Source organism: Ambystoma mexicanum, chromosome 1p (assembly GCF_040938575.1).
Source record: "Ambystoma mexicanum isolate Mex_15411 chromosome 1p, UKY_AmexF1_1, whole genome shotgun sequence".
Lineage (NCBI taxonomy): Eukaryota > Metazoa > Chordata > Amphibia > Caudata > Ambystomatidae > Ambystoma > Ambystoma mexicanum.
The window spans coordinates 1,154,780,924-1,154,796,837 of NC_090921.1; the positions used below are offsets into that span (position 1 = coordinate 1,154,780,924).

Here is a 15,914-nt window from a genome sequence, read left to right on the forward strand (position 1 = left end):
GGTTTTGTTCCCAGACTGTATTGTGATATTCAGATTGCATTGAGGGGCCTCTCTCCCACCGTGCAGGTCTCCCAATTTTAGCAGGGGTGCTGGTCCCAAAACCCATTGTGTGATATTCAGTTTACATTGATAGGCCTCTCTCCCACTATACAGGTCTCCGAAATGTAGCAGGGACTCCGCTCCGAAATGTATTTGAATCATAAGGATTACAATACTCCTTAGGGTTCCTCCTACCAACACGAGACTCTAGAACTCAATCAGAACTAGCCCCACAAACTTAGCGTAACCATCTTAAAATACTCCCAGAGAGTAGCCGTCCTTATCCTTTCAGAGAGACCTACACAGACAGCACTGAACTTTGACCTACACCCCTGACAACAGTACGCCCAGCACCAAAACCCCACAGACAGCACCCGGAGGACACACAAACCGACCCAACGGAAGAACAGATGGCACAAAATCTCCCAAGCCAACCAATACAAGAGGAAATACCAGCACTCCCATCATAAGACACAGCAGCCAACCACTCAACGGGCACCTCCGCACTGAGCACCAAAATGCCCTGGACCAGAAAGGGATGCCGAGAAAGGGCACAAGACAAGGCCTCAAATAGAAGAAACACAATGCCAAAAACCAAAACGACCAGAACAAAACTCCAAAGGGAAAACTCCCTATATCTCACATCACCCCCAGAACCAGGATACCCCAATGACACAGAGACATCAAGACAGACAAAGAAAATCCCGGGACAACCAGAAAAAAAGACGGGAACACTCAAGAAGAAGGTGGCCAGAGTCGGACCCCACCACCCCATACATCACAAAAACAGAAGGACACCCCCAACACCCGCGCCATACCGGACATAACGACGACGAAGATCTTATAACCAACAACCCAAACATGAACCTAACTGACCAATTCAACGAAGAAGAAGCCTTCACGGACCTTCACCAAACCAGCACAAACGTAGAAGCAACACCACTGAACAGCCAAGCTTTCTATCTAGCAGACCGCCCCAATGTAGATGCAGCTTCCGCTGATCCTCATATGCCCTCTTACAATGAAGATACAACCTTGCTGATCTTCATCCACCCCCAATCAACGCCAACAATGATGCACCGCAACCAAACAACCACAAACCAAAACAAGGTGCAAACAACAAGCAAAACCACACCAATAAGATCCACTGCAACCTCATCAATGCAAGATCAATGACGAAACATGCCACTGAGATATATGATCTGCTCTGCGACGGAGGGATCGACATCCTATTTGTAACAGAAACCTGGCTAGACGACAATTACAAGATCACCCTCAACAACTGCTTACCTGAATACTTCAAATGCGTCCAATCAAACAGAAAAACCAAAAGAGGGGGAGGGCTGGCAATCATTCAGAAGGAACACCTGGATATCAAACTGGAAGACCCACTAATCATAGACAAATGCAAATCCCTAATCATACATCTAGCAGTCACAGCCAAAACAAACTTGAAATTCGTACTAATATATAGACCATCAACCTACGTTGCAACCTTCGTAGACTCCTTCACAGAAGCAATCACCGTCCTAGCCATCAAACAAAATCACCTGATAGTCCTAGGAGATTTCAACATCTGGTTTGAAGGAGAAAGCACAACCATACAAAAATCGCTAACCAGCTAACTAGCAGCAATGAACCTACAACAACTAGTCAAAAGAGCAACCCACTCGGCAGGGCATACACCTGACGCAATCTTCGCTAACAAACTACTCCTCACCACGGCACCCCCAATTCAAATACCCTGGAGCGACCACCTCATCATCCGATTGTAATCAAAATGACCAGGCTAACAAACAATCAACTGGACAAAACAACGAAAACCGTGAGAAGAAATTGGAGAACCATCAACAACTCCAACCTGCATGAACTCCTGGACCTAAACAAACCACACTCAACATTCATGGAAGAATATGACCTGGACAAAAAGGTAACCCTGCTGCATTCCTGGATTATAACTACTATAGACAACATTGCCAAAGAAAAACCCTTCACATCTTCTAATAAACGGTCTATGGCAAAATGGTTCACCCGACTACTTTGCACTATGAAAAGAAAAAACGAAGACTAGAACTTGATTGTAAAAAACAAAATGACACGGCAAACAAACTGAAATTCCGACAACACAATTGGGTTTACAAAAAGGAAATACAAAAAGCAAAGAGGAAACACTACGACAACCGAATCCTCGAAGCACCAAACACCCATAAAGAGCTCTTCAAAATCATAAACAAAATCAAAAACCCTCCAGGATGTAACAACACACCAACTCCGTCCGCGAAACTTTGCAACGACCTTGCAGACCACTTCAAAAACAAAATCACCGACATCCAACAAACCATTCAAAGCAGACCGTCTGATCTGACCACAACCCCAACCTACACCCAGGAGGAACACCCAAACAAACTACGAAGGTTTCCAGAAATATCGGTGGAGACATTCGTCAAACTGGTGAATGAAAGTAACAACTCAGGGTCCCCCGAAGACCCATGCCCACCAGACATATACAAATCAATTCTTAAACAAGGAACGCCCATGGAATATCACAGGAGCATCTTCAACCATTCCATCGCAACTGGGAAAGTGCCACAAGCCTTCAAAACTGCATACATCAGGCCACTACTCAAAGATACAGCGGGAAACGTAGAGGACCTCTCCCACTACAGACCTATCTCCAACATCCCGTATACAGCCAAGCTGCTCGAAACGTACATATACAAAACGACCCAAGAGTTTATAGAAGAGCACAGCCTACTAGACCAGGCACAAGTTGGCTTCAGACCACTGAGAGGAACGGAATCAGCTCTACTCTCAATATGGGACAATCTAAAAATCAATGCAGACTCGGACAACAGCACTGCCTTGATACTCCTAGACCTATCTGCAGCATTTGATAGAGTCGACCACGACACCCTCATAACGAGATTAGAAGCACTTGGAATAACTGACACCGCCCTACTATGGATCAAATCTTTCCTAACAAACAGAACGGAAACTGTATAGATGAAACCCTTCAAAGCCAGCCTGAGGGATTCCACCTGTGGAGTACCACAAGGATCATCCTTCTCCCCGCTACTATTCAACATCTACCTGTATCTACTTATCAGAATCATCAAAAGCCACGGCCTCAGCTGCTACAACTACACTGATGATACACAAATAATCTTCAAAATACAAGACAACCCGGAAAGAAACTCAATGTTAGAAAACTGCCTGCGCGATGTATTCTTCTGGATGAACTCCAATTCCCTCAAAATCAACCCAATATAATGATTGTCACAAAAAATGGAGGAGAAAACCAATTCATCCCTTGGCCAAGGGAACTCGGAACTACCCCAGCACCCTGGGCGATTGTAAAAAACCTGGGGGTTCTGATGGACAATAATCTCACGCTAGAGCCACAAGTAAATGCTCTCCTCGAGAAATGCTTCTTCCTCCTACGAGCAGCAAAGAGAATCTTACCGTTCTTATCGTTCGCCAAAAAAGCGATCATCATCATCGCCCTCGTCATGTTCAAAGTAGACTACGCCAATAGCCTATACCTAGGCATGCCTGAACGACTCCTAAAAAAATACAACGCATTCAAAACGCAGCAGCCAGACTACTTCTGAAACTACCCCGAAGAGAACACACCGCGCCAGCGCTGAAAACACTACATTGGCTACCAATAAAACAACGAATAAAATTCAAAACAATGTGCATTACGCACAGAGCAGTACACAAAGAAGGGGCTGAGTTCCTAAGAGGCAAACTGCACCTACATCAACCACCAACAACGCTCAGATCAAGCATGGACATCCGCCTGGAACCGAAGCCCTACAAAAAAAGAAAACTTGGAGGATCCTCCTTCTCTCACCAAGCCCCGAAAACTTGGAACGACCTTCCGAAGTACATATGTAACACAAGAAACCACCTATTATTTAGGAAATCACTCCAAACCTGGCTCTTTTCGTCATAACTAGAAAGACTGGCCACAGGGGCACCGACATAACTAAAAACATCAATGAACGTAGATCGACCGCGATACGCACCGATCAATCAATGGGAAAAGCTAGGTAAATATCCCACGGCATACTAAAGGACCAAACGGGAGACAGTCGCAATACGACCAAAGACAGTAAACATAGGAAACTAAGACAGAAAGACTAGAACTAATCATCAAGAGGACCAGGACCTTACTATGACCTTCCCCAATAGCCCTTAGAACAAAACATAGAGAGGGAAAAAAAGCACTGCACCACGGGCCAATGCAATGGGTGAGAAACAGAATGTTTCATCACTACACACGGTCCACCAATACAAAGCAGGAAGCACAATGCCCCACCACACAAAACTACAACTAAACAACCGTCCCAAGGATGTTCACCCCACGGAAATTAAAGAACCATTCGGGACAGAAGGATATGAACATCTGAATATACATGCTCACCAAGACGGATCCACTAAGACACCACTTCAACACGACCCCTGACCGTGAACCACCCAAAGCCTTAACCGAACAGGGTCACAATAGATCACCTGAGAATAGATATCACCCACCCAGTCCCACACCTGAAGATTAGGTTCAGACACACCCACCAATACAAACTATACTCAATAAAATACAGTTGGATCAGCGCCAAAGCACCAAATCGAGTCGGCCCACGAGGAACCAACAACATCCGAATCCACAGGTATACAACTCTAATGGAATCATAAGTACCTGAACCAGGATACAGACCCCACTAACCCAACCCTCAATCTTCTGCATACTTAAACCCACGCAAAACCACACAACCATCTCTCTCCCAGCAATCCACACGCACTTTACCACACCGCACCAACAATACATAAAACTTCACCCACAGCACTCGAGGCCTTCATCCGATCCGATACTAGCACCAAAGCCCAGCAATCGGTGTATACCGAGCTGAAGCTGCCAACAGCACACCACTTCTACCACTCTTCTTCTCCCCTCCTCCCGACTAACCCTACCCCACCCTTTCTGTTTACAGATCCGCCAGAGCGCCTGGGGACCAATTCCGTTGGTGACGGTTCGCTATACAAGTACCGCTGACATAACATTAAGCAGTCTTAAGCTGTTTTAGTCTAAATCGCCTTTGAAAACTTGATGCAATTCCAATTGTCTTGGTTATAAATATCTGTGCACACCACGGTTTTCTCCCTTAGCTTTTGATCCTTGGAAGCCCTCTTCTTCTTAAACCGGACGTAGGGGATTCTGTGAAATTACCTAATAAGCTATTGCCTCCAAAAGTTCATGTGGCTGGGGCACAGAGTGACATGTCAAACTGATTTGAATGATTTTTGTAAGAGGCAACAATCTATCAGGATGTCTCCAAGTATCTTCATTTGTGAGATCACCTATGCTCCACACTCAGTCAGTCACCTCTATGCATGAATACAGACCTATCTGGAAATAGGAGTAGACGGCCAAGGCTTCATTCACGAGACGATCTCTTCGTGGATTTCGGGGTTTGAGGTGCATGATGTCGCTCTCCGCTTTCTCGTAGGCCAGAGACACAGAGGGGAACTGCAAATAATGTAAAAAAACATGTATCAGGGCGATGCTGCTGAAGACGGGCCATGGCATTTTGAAGTGAAGGATTTACCTCCAGCAAAAGAGTGGAGATTAATGCACCACTTTACTGCCCAAAAACGTCAAAGATCTGCGGAATTATCACTAGTGGTAATTCCACCAAAATCCCCATGGAGTCCTATAGACTTAAAAAAATGAGGCCTTACACCGCCCTAACACCACTTGTAATCCCCCAGTAAATCCGCGGGACCAAGTGGTGGTAGAAATATTGAGTTGGACGGTAATTCAGTGGATTAATGAGACCCATAGTCTGCTCGGTAAGGACCATTTCTACAAAGAAAATAAGTGCACATTTCAAAGCCCTATTCTCTATATAGTATGTTTGAATGTTAGTTTTCTTATATGTTTTCCAAAGGAACGAATGAGAAGCATTTACAAATCATTGGGAATCAGAAGTACTTTTTTTGGCCATAACCTAAAGAGAGAGAAACGAGAGAAAAATTGTGGTTTGGGCTCCTAGAGTCTGCAGGTTGTGCCTATCCATGCAGTAATGATCAATGACGTATTGGAGAGGCTGTGACTTGTACCAAGGTTGGTGTCCTCTTTCCCTTAAGTCTTAGTCATGAAGCAACCCCATCGCCTGGTAGTGGGTGGGGTGAGAGTCAGAGATGAGGATGTTGCTTGGCCAGGAAGCAATGACAGCTATTTAAATATGCATCATACATCGCATTAGAAGTGATGGTGTTGGTGAAGTGACATGACCAGTACTTATGCCATTGGAGAACCCAAGACCCTTGTGATTAAAACCCACCCACAAGGACCAGGTGTAGGAGATACTGGTGGTTTTGTAAGAAGCGAGCTCCCTGCCAGTTAGATTTGCATCCCACAGCCTAAGGCATGGGTTGAGTCGAAAAGGAAGTGATCACGTGTTTTTCAAGTTACTGGCAGTTTGGAGGGTCGTAAATGTTTACTGTCTTTTAATTAAAGTTGCTGTGCTCTCATGATGAGTGCAGCTCATGGTTTGCGGCCTTGCTGGGCACTTGAGAATACTTTTTTACGAACATAGCCAGGAAGAGGCGCCTCAAACTTAGAGCACACTGTAGCGAGATATTGCTTTTGATGAAAGCACACAGGAACACTTCCTGCCACATGGTGGAAGATCTTATAGTGTGGGAGAATATGGAGAGCTTGGGCTATCTGCTGGCGATTACGTGTTCCCACGCCTGTTGCATGATGGGAGCCAGAAGAATGAAAGCATTGCTCTGCATATATGCTGTGCAGTGCCTAATTTGTGGGGGTGTTTGCCAGGGCTTATCCCTGGCACTTATTTCTGAGCCCCGGCACTTATTGTCTCAGCCTCAGATTGATTATGAAGTAATGATAGCCAGAGCACGGAGTAACTGGTAAGGGAGCATGCCCACAGATGAGGTGGCGGCAAAGAAGAAGTGAATGGAAGGGACCAGTTGCAACCATATGAGAACAGGAATCGTGCGGAAACCAAGCTAACAAACTTAGGGACCGTGTAGCAGGGCTGGGCAGACAAATAAACACCCTGAATGGACCGGGGCGTGTTTCGGCGCTTTCCGAGGCTCTGTTGCTGCGCATCCTTACTATGTCTGTGGCCAGCTCAATGAAGAGGATAGTGATGCAGCCCAGGGGCAGAGGCACACTCGCTGTAATGTAAATCAAGTATGGCGCCAGCTCGGGGATGTTCTTGGTCAGAGTGTAGGCAATGGACTTCTTCAGGTTGTCAAAAATCAGACGTCCTGAAATGAAAGGGGACATCATTTAGACACTGGTGCAGTGATGAAGTACAAAAAATAAAGCCTTTTTAAGTATGGGCACGAGAACGGCAATACTGAGGACAGATCCTGTAGAATCAAGGCTGCATGCAAGTGGAAGTTGCTCCAACCACTTGTGCGAGCGACTGAACATCCGCTGGTATTGAGGACACTGCTGAAAGTCTACATCTGCAAACAAAATATCCACCCTGCAGCCACTAGGTCAGCATACATGGCTTTGAGGGTCTAACACCCACCCTAATGATGTACATGAGTGTCCGTATGAGGTTCCAACATCCCACCCCCATGATGTCTCCATCTCAATCCTTTCTGTCGTGATATAAAGGAGTCTCCAAGACTCCCATCTTAAGCTATAACACACCACTGTCATGTTGTACAGGAGTCTTCAGCTGAGGTTATATTACCCCACCCCTGATCCCACATAATGTACATGAGTCTCCAGCTGATGCTGTAACAGCACACCCACACGGAACTCCATCAGTGGCTAACACATGGCACTCTATCATAGTGTGTCAGCAGCTTCCATCTTAGGCCATAACGCCCCACCCTCATTATACACTTGATATGAGGCTAAGATGCTGGCCTCTCATGATGAACACAAGGCTCCATCTAAGGCTGTAACTCCCTGCTGCCAGCCTCTGGTATTTGCTATGTACAGGGGTATTATTTATTTTATTGCATAAGGCCAAATCCGATGCAACAACATTCAACTTTCCTCATGACATATTTATCTCACCATCCTAACACGCCTAGCCCAAGATGGTGGCCTTGTTACCCATCTCTTCAACTGTTGAATACATCTCATTTGGAGCTTGTTATTTGTCTATTTGGTGATAACATTCTCGGCGAATAGTGATACATATATATTTCTGCCGTGTCAGCGCCCTGGAATCAGGCAGGCGACTAAACTGACCTTGTTCAACCCCAGTTACAATTGAAGCAAAATTATCATCCAAGAGGATCATGTCGGCGGCATTTTTGGCGGCATCAGAGCCCGCAATTCCCATGGCAACGCCGATATCGGCTTTCTTCAGTGCTGGGGAATCGTTCACGCCGTCCCCTGTCACAGCAACGATGCACCCCTGCAAATATGAAGAGACGCCATGTGGTCAAATGACAAGAAGCAGAGTACACACCAACATGAAAAAGCCTCTACAATGCCATGTGGATGGGAGTGAGTGAAGCTCCAGAGGAAGGGAGTATGCAATACTCTGTATAAGGCTACCATTGCATGGTGCTAAAAATAAACCCATAGATGCCGCCAGCCCCAAAATCTTCAAATGCCCCTTCAGGAGGGGGGCAGCAGCAGTGACAGCAAGATGAAGGCGGTCCTGCTCCACCTGCATGTCAGGAACCAGGAAGCTCTCCCTGCTTCCGGTCTGCATGGAGTGCAGGAGCTGGATGCCTGGAGAGGAGCTTCATGTCCGGAGCATGTCAGGAAACAGGTGAGGAAAATATAGCATTTTTGTTTGTGTGTAGGTGTGCGTGCATGCAAGGGTTTCAGATGTGTATGTATGCATGCTTGTGTATGTGTGCCAGTGCTAGTGTGCACATAAATGAGAGTGCACTGTGAATGTTGTGTATGTATGGGCGTCAGCGCCCGTGTGGGTGACAAGGTGGTGTGAATATTCTGGGCCCTTGTGTGAATGACTAATATAGAGAAGTTGCATGGGTGAGTGATTGGTGGGTGAATGGGCATATATGTGTGTGAGGTTGGGAGGCTGGGGCCCAGAGGGCATGGATATTGTCTTACAGTGACATGGCATCTGTTACTGCCATTTTTTATGGAAGCTAATTTAAGAGTGTTATTACAGGCAGTGGAGAATTTAGATTGTCTGCTGCCCTAAGCCCAACAAATTGCATGCCACTCCCCAGTTACTGCACCCCCTTCCCCAGATTCCTCCCCTTCACCATACTCCACCCCTTTTGGGCCTGCTTTTGAGTTTGTAACAGTGTGTGACCGACCACCCATTTAAATTGCCGCCTCAAATAGTTCTATGTATTTATTGCCAGGAGACTTTGGAACTTTAAAGGCAGCTCAACCGTTTCTAAGTCTCTATTTAATGAAGCTTTGTTTCAACAGTCGTCACTAAAGAAAAACATGTAAACGGTACAAAAATCAATCAACATGTAAAATGTACATATAATCATGTCATAGCACAACAAAATGGATAAATAACACATAATCACAGCATAAGAATAGATTTAAAAATATTAAGTATGTCAATTTTGCACATAATCCTGTGCAGCGTATCCAAATATGGTAAGTACAGGCTCACAATACCAACTGGAAGAATTAAAATACTAATAAAACAAAAAATCACCGCACTCAGGTTCGGGAACAGAGGCAAATTCTTTCTTACATGGTCTCCCTTCCTGGACTACGCACAGACATACCCAGGCCTGGCCCGGCAACACCCCCTCTCTTCGCTGGTTGGACAAATATGATTGAAAAGAATAGATGGATGGGCTGTCGGGAAGCCCCTCCTGGGGAGTTGAACTCCCGCAAGCAATAGCAGAGCCAAAACAGTGAAGCCCCGGAACGGGACGGGGCCCTCCCCCCTCACCCAATGGGATCTCGGAGCAGTATCACCCGTTAGGAGCCCTTAACCCAAAGGGAGTCCTCGAGGAGTGCACGCCCACCGAACCAAGACCTCCCCATGCATTCATCTTATCCTCTGACCTACAGTTACTGTTTATGTTTCATATTTATTTTTTTGTTTATGTATCTTCAAGCTAGACAGTGCTGACTGAAGCACCCACATTGCACATGCCATAATGTATATCATGCTTGTTGAAAAACCAATAAAAACATGTTTGGAAAAAAAAAAAAAACTCCAACCTGACAAACATGAGTAGTGCAATATTATCATGAGGCACCGGTAAGTTTGTTACCACTACGCAGCCATATACTTTTTATATACAACTTGACACAGCTGAAAAGAGTTTAACGTCAGCTGATGCTCTGCATAGATGCTCTGCATAGCTGCTCTGCATCATCGCTATCACGTCGACACCATATCTTTTCAACAATGGTAGACCGATCTAAGATCCGTATACAGGGGCAAAATAATACACCTACACAGCACAAGCAGCAGTCATTATGCACTGAATTCCAACTACTCTGAACAAGTCTCTATTTAGGCAATATGGCCCGAGGAGGGGGGCCATTACTGGTCTGGTAATGCCCCTGGGGCCATAGTTAGAAGCCCGAGTGAAGGGTCATATTGTCATTAATACTAATCGCAATTTTTCTCGAGTCGAGAAAGAGAAAACAAAAAAAATGGCTTCTGGGGATGTGGAGAAAGGACTACATGTATTCCCTTCTCCCTTTCCTTGGAAATGATGATTGGGACCAGCACGAGATGCACGCCCCAACGTCTTCAGGATTACCATCAGTTAATGCTCGGAATCTCACCAATTGGGATGCAACATTATTGTCTTTGTTGGGAAGCCGGGTACTAATGCCAGATAAAGAGAGCCATAGCTGCTCTGAGACTTGCCGAGTCATGATGTAATAATAATAATAATGTCAGATTTGTATATTGTGCTTTATGCCTTATTCCTCTCTCTTTTAAGCGCTGTCTGTAACAATGCCTATAGACACCACCAGAATGTTTAAGAGCTGAGCTGGCCCTGCTAGGATTCGAGTTAGCAAAGGTTAGACTTGCCTCACGTAACCCGCGAGCTATCAACCCAGATAAGGGGCAAAGGCTGCTGGGGAAGGAACATGTGAACTGTCAATCGAGGGTGCTAGAGATAACCAAGCAATTATTTGGCAAATTAAAAGAACCCCCTAGGCCTCATCTTCAACGCACTCTCTTTATTTGCAACTTCTCCAATATAATAAGGCAAATCGGGAGGAGGTGGTCCGGTGGGCAGCTGTGGGTAAAGGCAGTATTTTGTTAAGTTCTTGGGCCAGCTCAATGATCCGACTGCTTTCTCCTGCAAAAGCATGGCAGGGCCATGTGCCTGCTCTTTCCTCATTAATGTACTACTGCCCAATGGGATGTCGCCTGTCTCATCTGCCAGACGGACATTGCCCACTGAGGTGACTGTTCCCTTGATGTGTGCTTGCTGCAGCCCTCGTGTCAAATCAAAACTGTGCAAGTGCGGTGACCTTGGGCCTTATTCCCGAATATCTGTAGCACCAAAATGCATCAGCGAGCTCGGACTAGGAGGAGGAGAGCGCAAGAGTCCCGGGTGACTGACTGCTTTGCTGCTCGCCTTCAGTCGGTCCGCTCAGGATGCAAAGCACGAAAAGCAGCACCAAGTAGGACTCATTCGGAAGGCCAGCATTTTCCAAATAGATTTCATTACAGTTTTTTTTAAGAGCGCGAGCTGCCCTATTTTCGGGCTTTGCAGCACTGTAAACTGCAGCGTCACTTGCTTTCATCAGAGGGTGTACAAAGATTTTTGCAGTCACCTCATTAACTCACTGAGCTATTTTACCGTCTATTTCACATAGGTACCGCATTCAATTATTCTATTATTCAGCTAAAGTTCACTTTGTGGGCGAGTGCTCGTGCCTATTTCTGGAGCCTGCTTCCCATGCAGAAATATATGGATTTTTGGAAAAACTTGTCGGCTACTAGGAAGCTACATGAAGGTTTGTGCATGCTCAACCAAATCGATTATTTCACTGGGCAATTTCGTGCTTTCCTCTGCGTTATTAAACAAATGCGTGGCCTGCATGCAGCCTGTCGGTCAGCCGACGAGTTTTTTTAACTTGACAACTGCCAAGAGATAACACAACAGACTGTTGTGGAATGCTTGCCTTACTTACCCGAACACTCCGTGCATATCTCCCTATGGGCAGAGCGGGTTTCTCTCTCACTGTGAGTCTTGAACACTTTCATGACACACTTATCAAGCACGAAATAGGTAGCTTGCTGCCAGCGATCCCGTGCGTCCCAGACAGGGCACCATGTGCTGTGGCGTTACTAACGTCACGTGACACGGCAACCCTTTTTATTGTGCAAACTCCGAAAAATAAGTATATTTAAGAAAAAAAAAAACAATATTGAATTCACATAAATATGTTCAGCCTCAAGTTTGAACATTTAATAAACATAAAATGTGCCGCTCCTATTGCAGTGTGCCACTCTAGGCCGAGGCCTAGTCGGCCTTATTGTAGATACGTCTCTGATTACAGGCAGGAGGGTTTGAGTGGGGGATTTATACTATAATAGGGCAGACAGTGTGGATGTTTCCTTCCTGTGGCATAGCACTGACATTTTTAACCTGCATTAAGGGCAAGGCAAACATGATGAGTGTTCTTAGAAGGAGGGGGTGTGGGGTGGGGGTGAAGACATTTGGGCACCCAGCAAGGACATATTTTCTTACTGTGGTATTGCATTTTCCATTGGCATTGTGCAGTCAACAATGAGATGATGTGTTCTTACTGTGGCAGGACATTTTTTACTGGTGTTAAAGGCAACGTCACCATGATGTGTATAATTACTTGGGCCAGGGGGGATTGTTGCTGCCAAAAAGAAATGTTTCCATACTGTGTTATTGCATTTTCGTTACAGGTGTTATGGGCAGAGCCATCATGATGAGTGTACTTACACGGTGGGCTGGAGGCCTTATAGAGCTAACAAGAATATGTTTTCCTACTACGGCATGGCATTCTTACTTGCATGGTGTGCAATGGCAACAGGAGTATGTACTTACCTATTGGCAGAGTCAGCATGAACATGTTTTTTAATTATATAATTACTGCAATATGGGCAATGGAAACATGAGTGTGTTCTTATGTGGAAAGACTAGCATATATTGGTGTTGCCAGCAGCCAACATTGACATATATGGACACAGGAAGGATGAACATGTTTTTTTTCTATACTGGCATATAGTGGTCAAAGGCATCATGGAAATGCTGCTCTGCATTTGTAGTGACTAATAGAATTGTTTTGTTTGCCCGAACAAAACGGATTATAAAATTAGTGGCATTGAAACAATTTTTTGACAGAAATTGCACTGTAACAAGCACAATTATAAAACATTATTGAAGACATGTTTTCTGGATGAGAAATCCCCTTTCCCCTAAGGCCCTGCTGACTGGTTTTGGCTCCTTCGTATCGCTTGATCACTCCCACATATTCGGCTGAAAACAAACCCTATTCCCTCTGCCCGCTTCCTATGTGGTGGGCCCACTACATTAGCTACAATCCCCACTTGTTGAACAAATCTGGCTACCCCTCTCCCCCTTGTAGTTGCCACTTCTTCAAGTTTTGCTTTCATTCCCAATTGACCTATTTTCTGTGTGCAGATGTGATGTGTTGTGTGGAGTTAGGAAGTTGGCCTAGGATCTTGTGCAATATATTTTGGATATGGTAACGCTTGGATAGCTCCTCTAGCGGGGGATGGTTTTGCAGACCTTTCCAATAGCCAAGAATGTATGGCATGATGGATTGTCTGATGAATACTGATGGTGGCTTTAGAGTGAGTGTGTGTGGGTGTGTCTGTGTTGGTTGTTGATTTGTTGGCTGCTGAATGTGGAGACCACAAAGGGTTTTGGCAAACTCGGAACGTCCTTGGGTAGGTACTGAGAATGCAGATCGTTTTGGAGTGCCAGCCTTTTCTTTCCTGTTGAAGATTTGCAATCAAATGACAGTGCCATCTAACTAGCGCAAAATACTAATTCCCTTGGGTAATGTTTGCTAAGAGAAATTTCGGTAGACGGTTTTCTCATTCATGTATCTTTCTAGAGGTTATATAAGACGCACATTTACCTACAACTCAAACTTGAGTATGTTTCAAAATATAGAACATTTTGAAACTTGTCTGACCAGAGGTTGGAGTTGGCCACAGTTGTCTAATTTACCTTGGAACTTTCAGGAGATCTTAGACCTTGTCTTCCCTCAGGTGAGCTCCAGCCTCAGCAGGGGGCTTCAGAGGTTGCAATGGGTTGAACAGGAGCCCACAGTGAAGCCTGCTGGCAGAGGTGAAGTTGCACCAAGTGGTAGAAAGCACCTCCGGAGGTTGAAACCTAACACGTTCCTGCCGGAACTTTGCTGTGGGTTTCTATCAGTTGGTTCTGTGTCTGTGGCTTTCCTAGTGTTCATGTTTGATAAGCAGGGACTGGTGAAATGTGGAGTCGGGGGTGGTTGCACAGGCTTTGGTCCAGGTGAAGAGTATTTGAGCAGGCACTGACAGCACCTTCTTCAGATTACTTTAGAAAAGCATCACAGGAATGTGTTCTAGAGTTACAAAAGACATGCGATGTGTACTTGTCATTTATTCGCAATGTTGGCTTTTATACAATTTGAATTCTGTGGATGTATGCAACACTTCCATAGTTCCAGTGCAATCTGTGCCACTATCCAGCACCCCACATGTCCAGGGCAGACGACTTTAAGGCATTGACTCCCAGCTGCGGGGAACACTTTGATAGGCCTTTCCATGAGATCCTTGTAATGGTCCTACAAAATCCTTCCACCCTCTTGTCTTGTGAGACAGGGCATTCAGTTGCCAGGCTCTGTTCATGTGCTTGGTTAAAAGAGCAGGTAAGACAAGTCTCTAAACAGGAATGCAGGCAGTCTTATAGTCTTATTACCCACAGTGATGGTGAGAGTTGGCTGGCTTCCATAATCCTTTTAAATTAACGTGCAGGACACAAAGGAAGCAAGAGATGGTCTTCGTGGCACGTTGACAAGATATCTACATGAGTTCCTAACTCCTCAAGGTCTTTCAAAGTGATTTCACCTAACTAGGTATGGAATGCAAAACTCTGCTAGAGGATTGGCCTCGCAGCACGCCTAGCTAAAGGGCACATAGTATTTGCTACTCCATTTTATTCACCTGCCCATGCAAAAGGCAGCAATTATATTCCTTTACTTATAAAGGCTGGATTAAGAAGCAAAAACTCTGTTTTGTAATTTCACAACACCTGCTGCAGAAGCTATAGAGAAAATAAAATCCCGCCACCAGCCTACTACTATGACTGAACAAAAGGCAAGACCTCCCTCACTCACACCGGCACTCCACATTCTACATTGGCTGCAAAATAAGTGAAGACTACATTTCAAAGCACTTTGCTAAACTAAACACACCTTATGGGGAGAAAGCCGCACAAAATGTATTAACAAGAAAATCCCACCCACCATGACCTTTAAGATCCAGCAAAACACACTACTACAGTGCATCTCTACACCCGGAAATGCCGGAGAGGCACTTTGTTTGGAATCATGACCATTTACCTCTGAAAGACACTGCCAGAAGGAACTCGCACCCCCCAAGAACACCTGGCCACCCAGAGAGCAATGAAGACTAGGCTTTCCTCATGGCATATGAATTCCTGACATCCTTTGAGAATGAAACGATCTATCAGGCTAGGGACCCAGAAGCACTTTTTTTCTGCATGCAAACGATTAGTGGAACATTATAAATTTACAAGTAAGCTAATAAAGGTTAGTGCATCAAAATACAGATTATAAAGATCCTAAAGCAGAAAAAAGCGTTGATCAACTAACCACACGGGTCGCTTCAAAGCACTCTGAAAACTAAAAGTTAGCTTGTGATATCTCCTCGCCA

At 45.2% G+C, this 15,914-nt stretch overlaps 1 protein-coding gene across 1 annotated transcript in view; it reads right to left on the reverse strand.

Moving 5' to 3' along the window:
* Positions 1-15,914, reverse strand: part of ATP4A (ATPase H+/K+ transporting subunit alpha) — a 126,497-nt gene that overhangs the window by 25,023 nt on the left and 85,560 nt on the right. The window contains exons 16-18 of the mRNA XM_069640948.1: positions 8,291-8,459; positions 7,187-7,341; positions 5,446-5,569 (exon numbers count right to left, since the gene is read on the reverse strand). Of these exons, the coding sequence (XP_069497049.1) occupies positions 5,446-5,569; positions 7,187-7,341; positions 8,291-8,459 (448 nt within the window). The remainder of the gene's footprint in view (positions 1-5,445; positions 5,570-7,186; positions 7,342-8,290; positions 8,460-15,914) is intronic.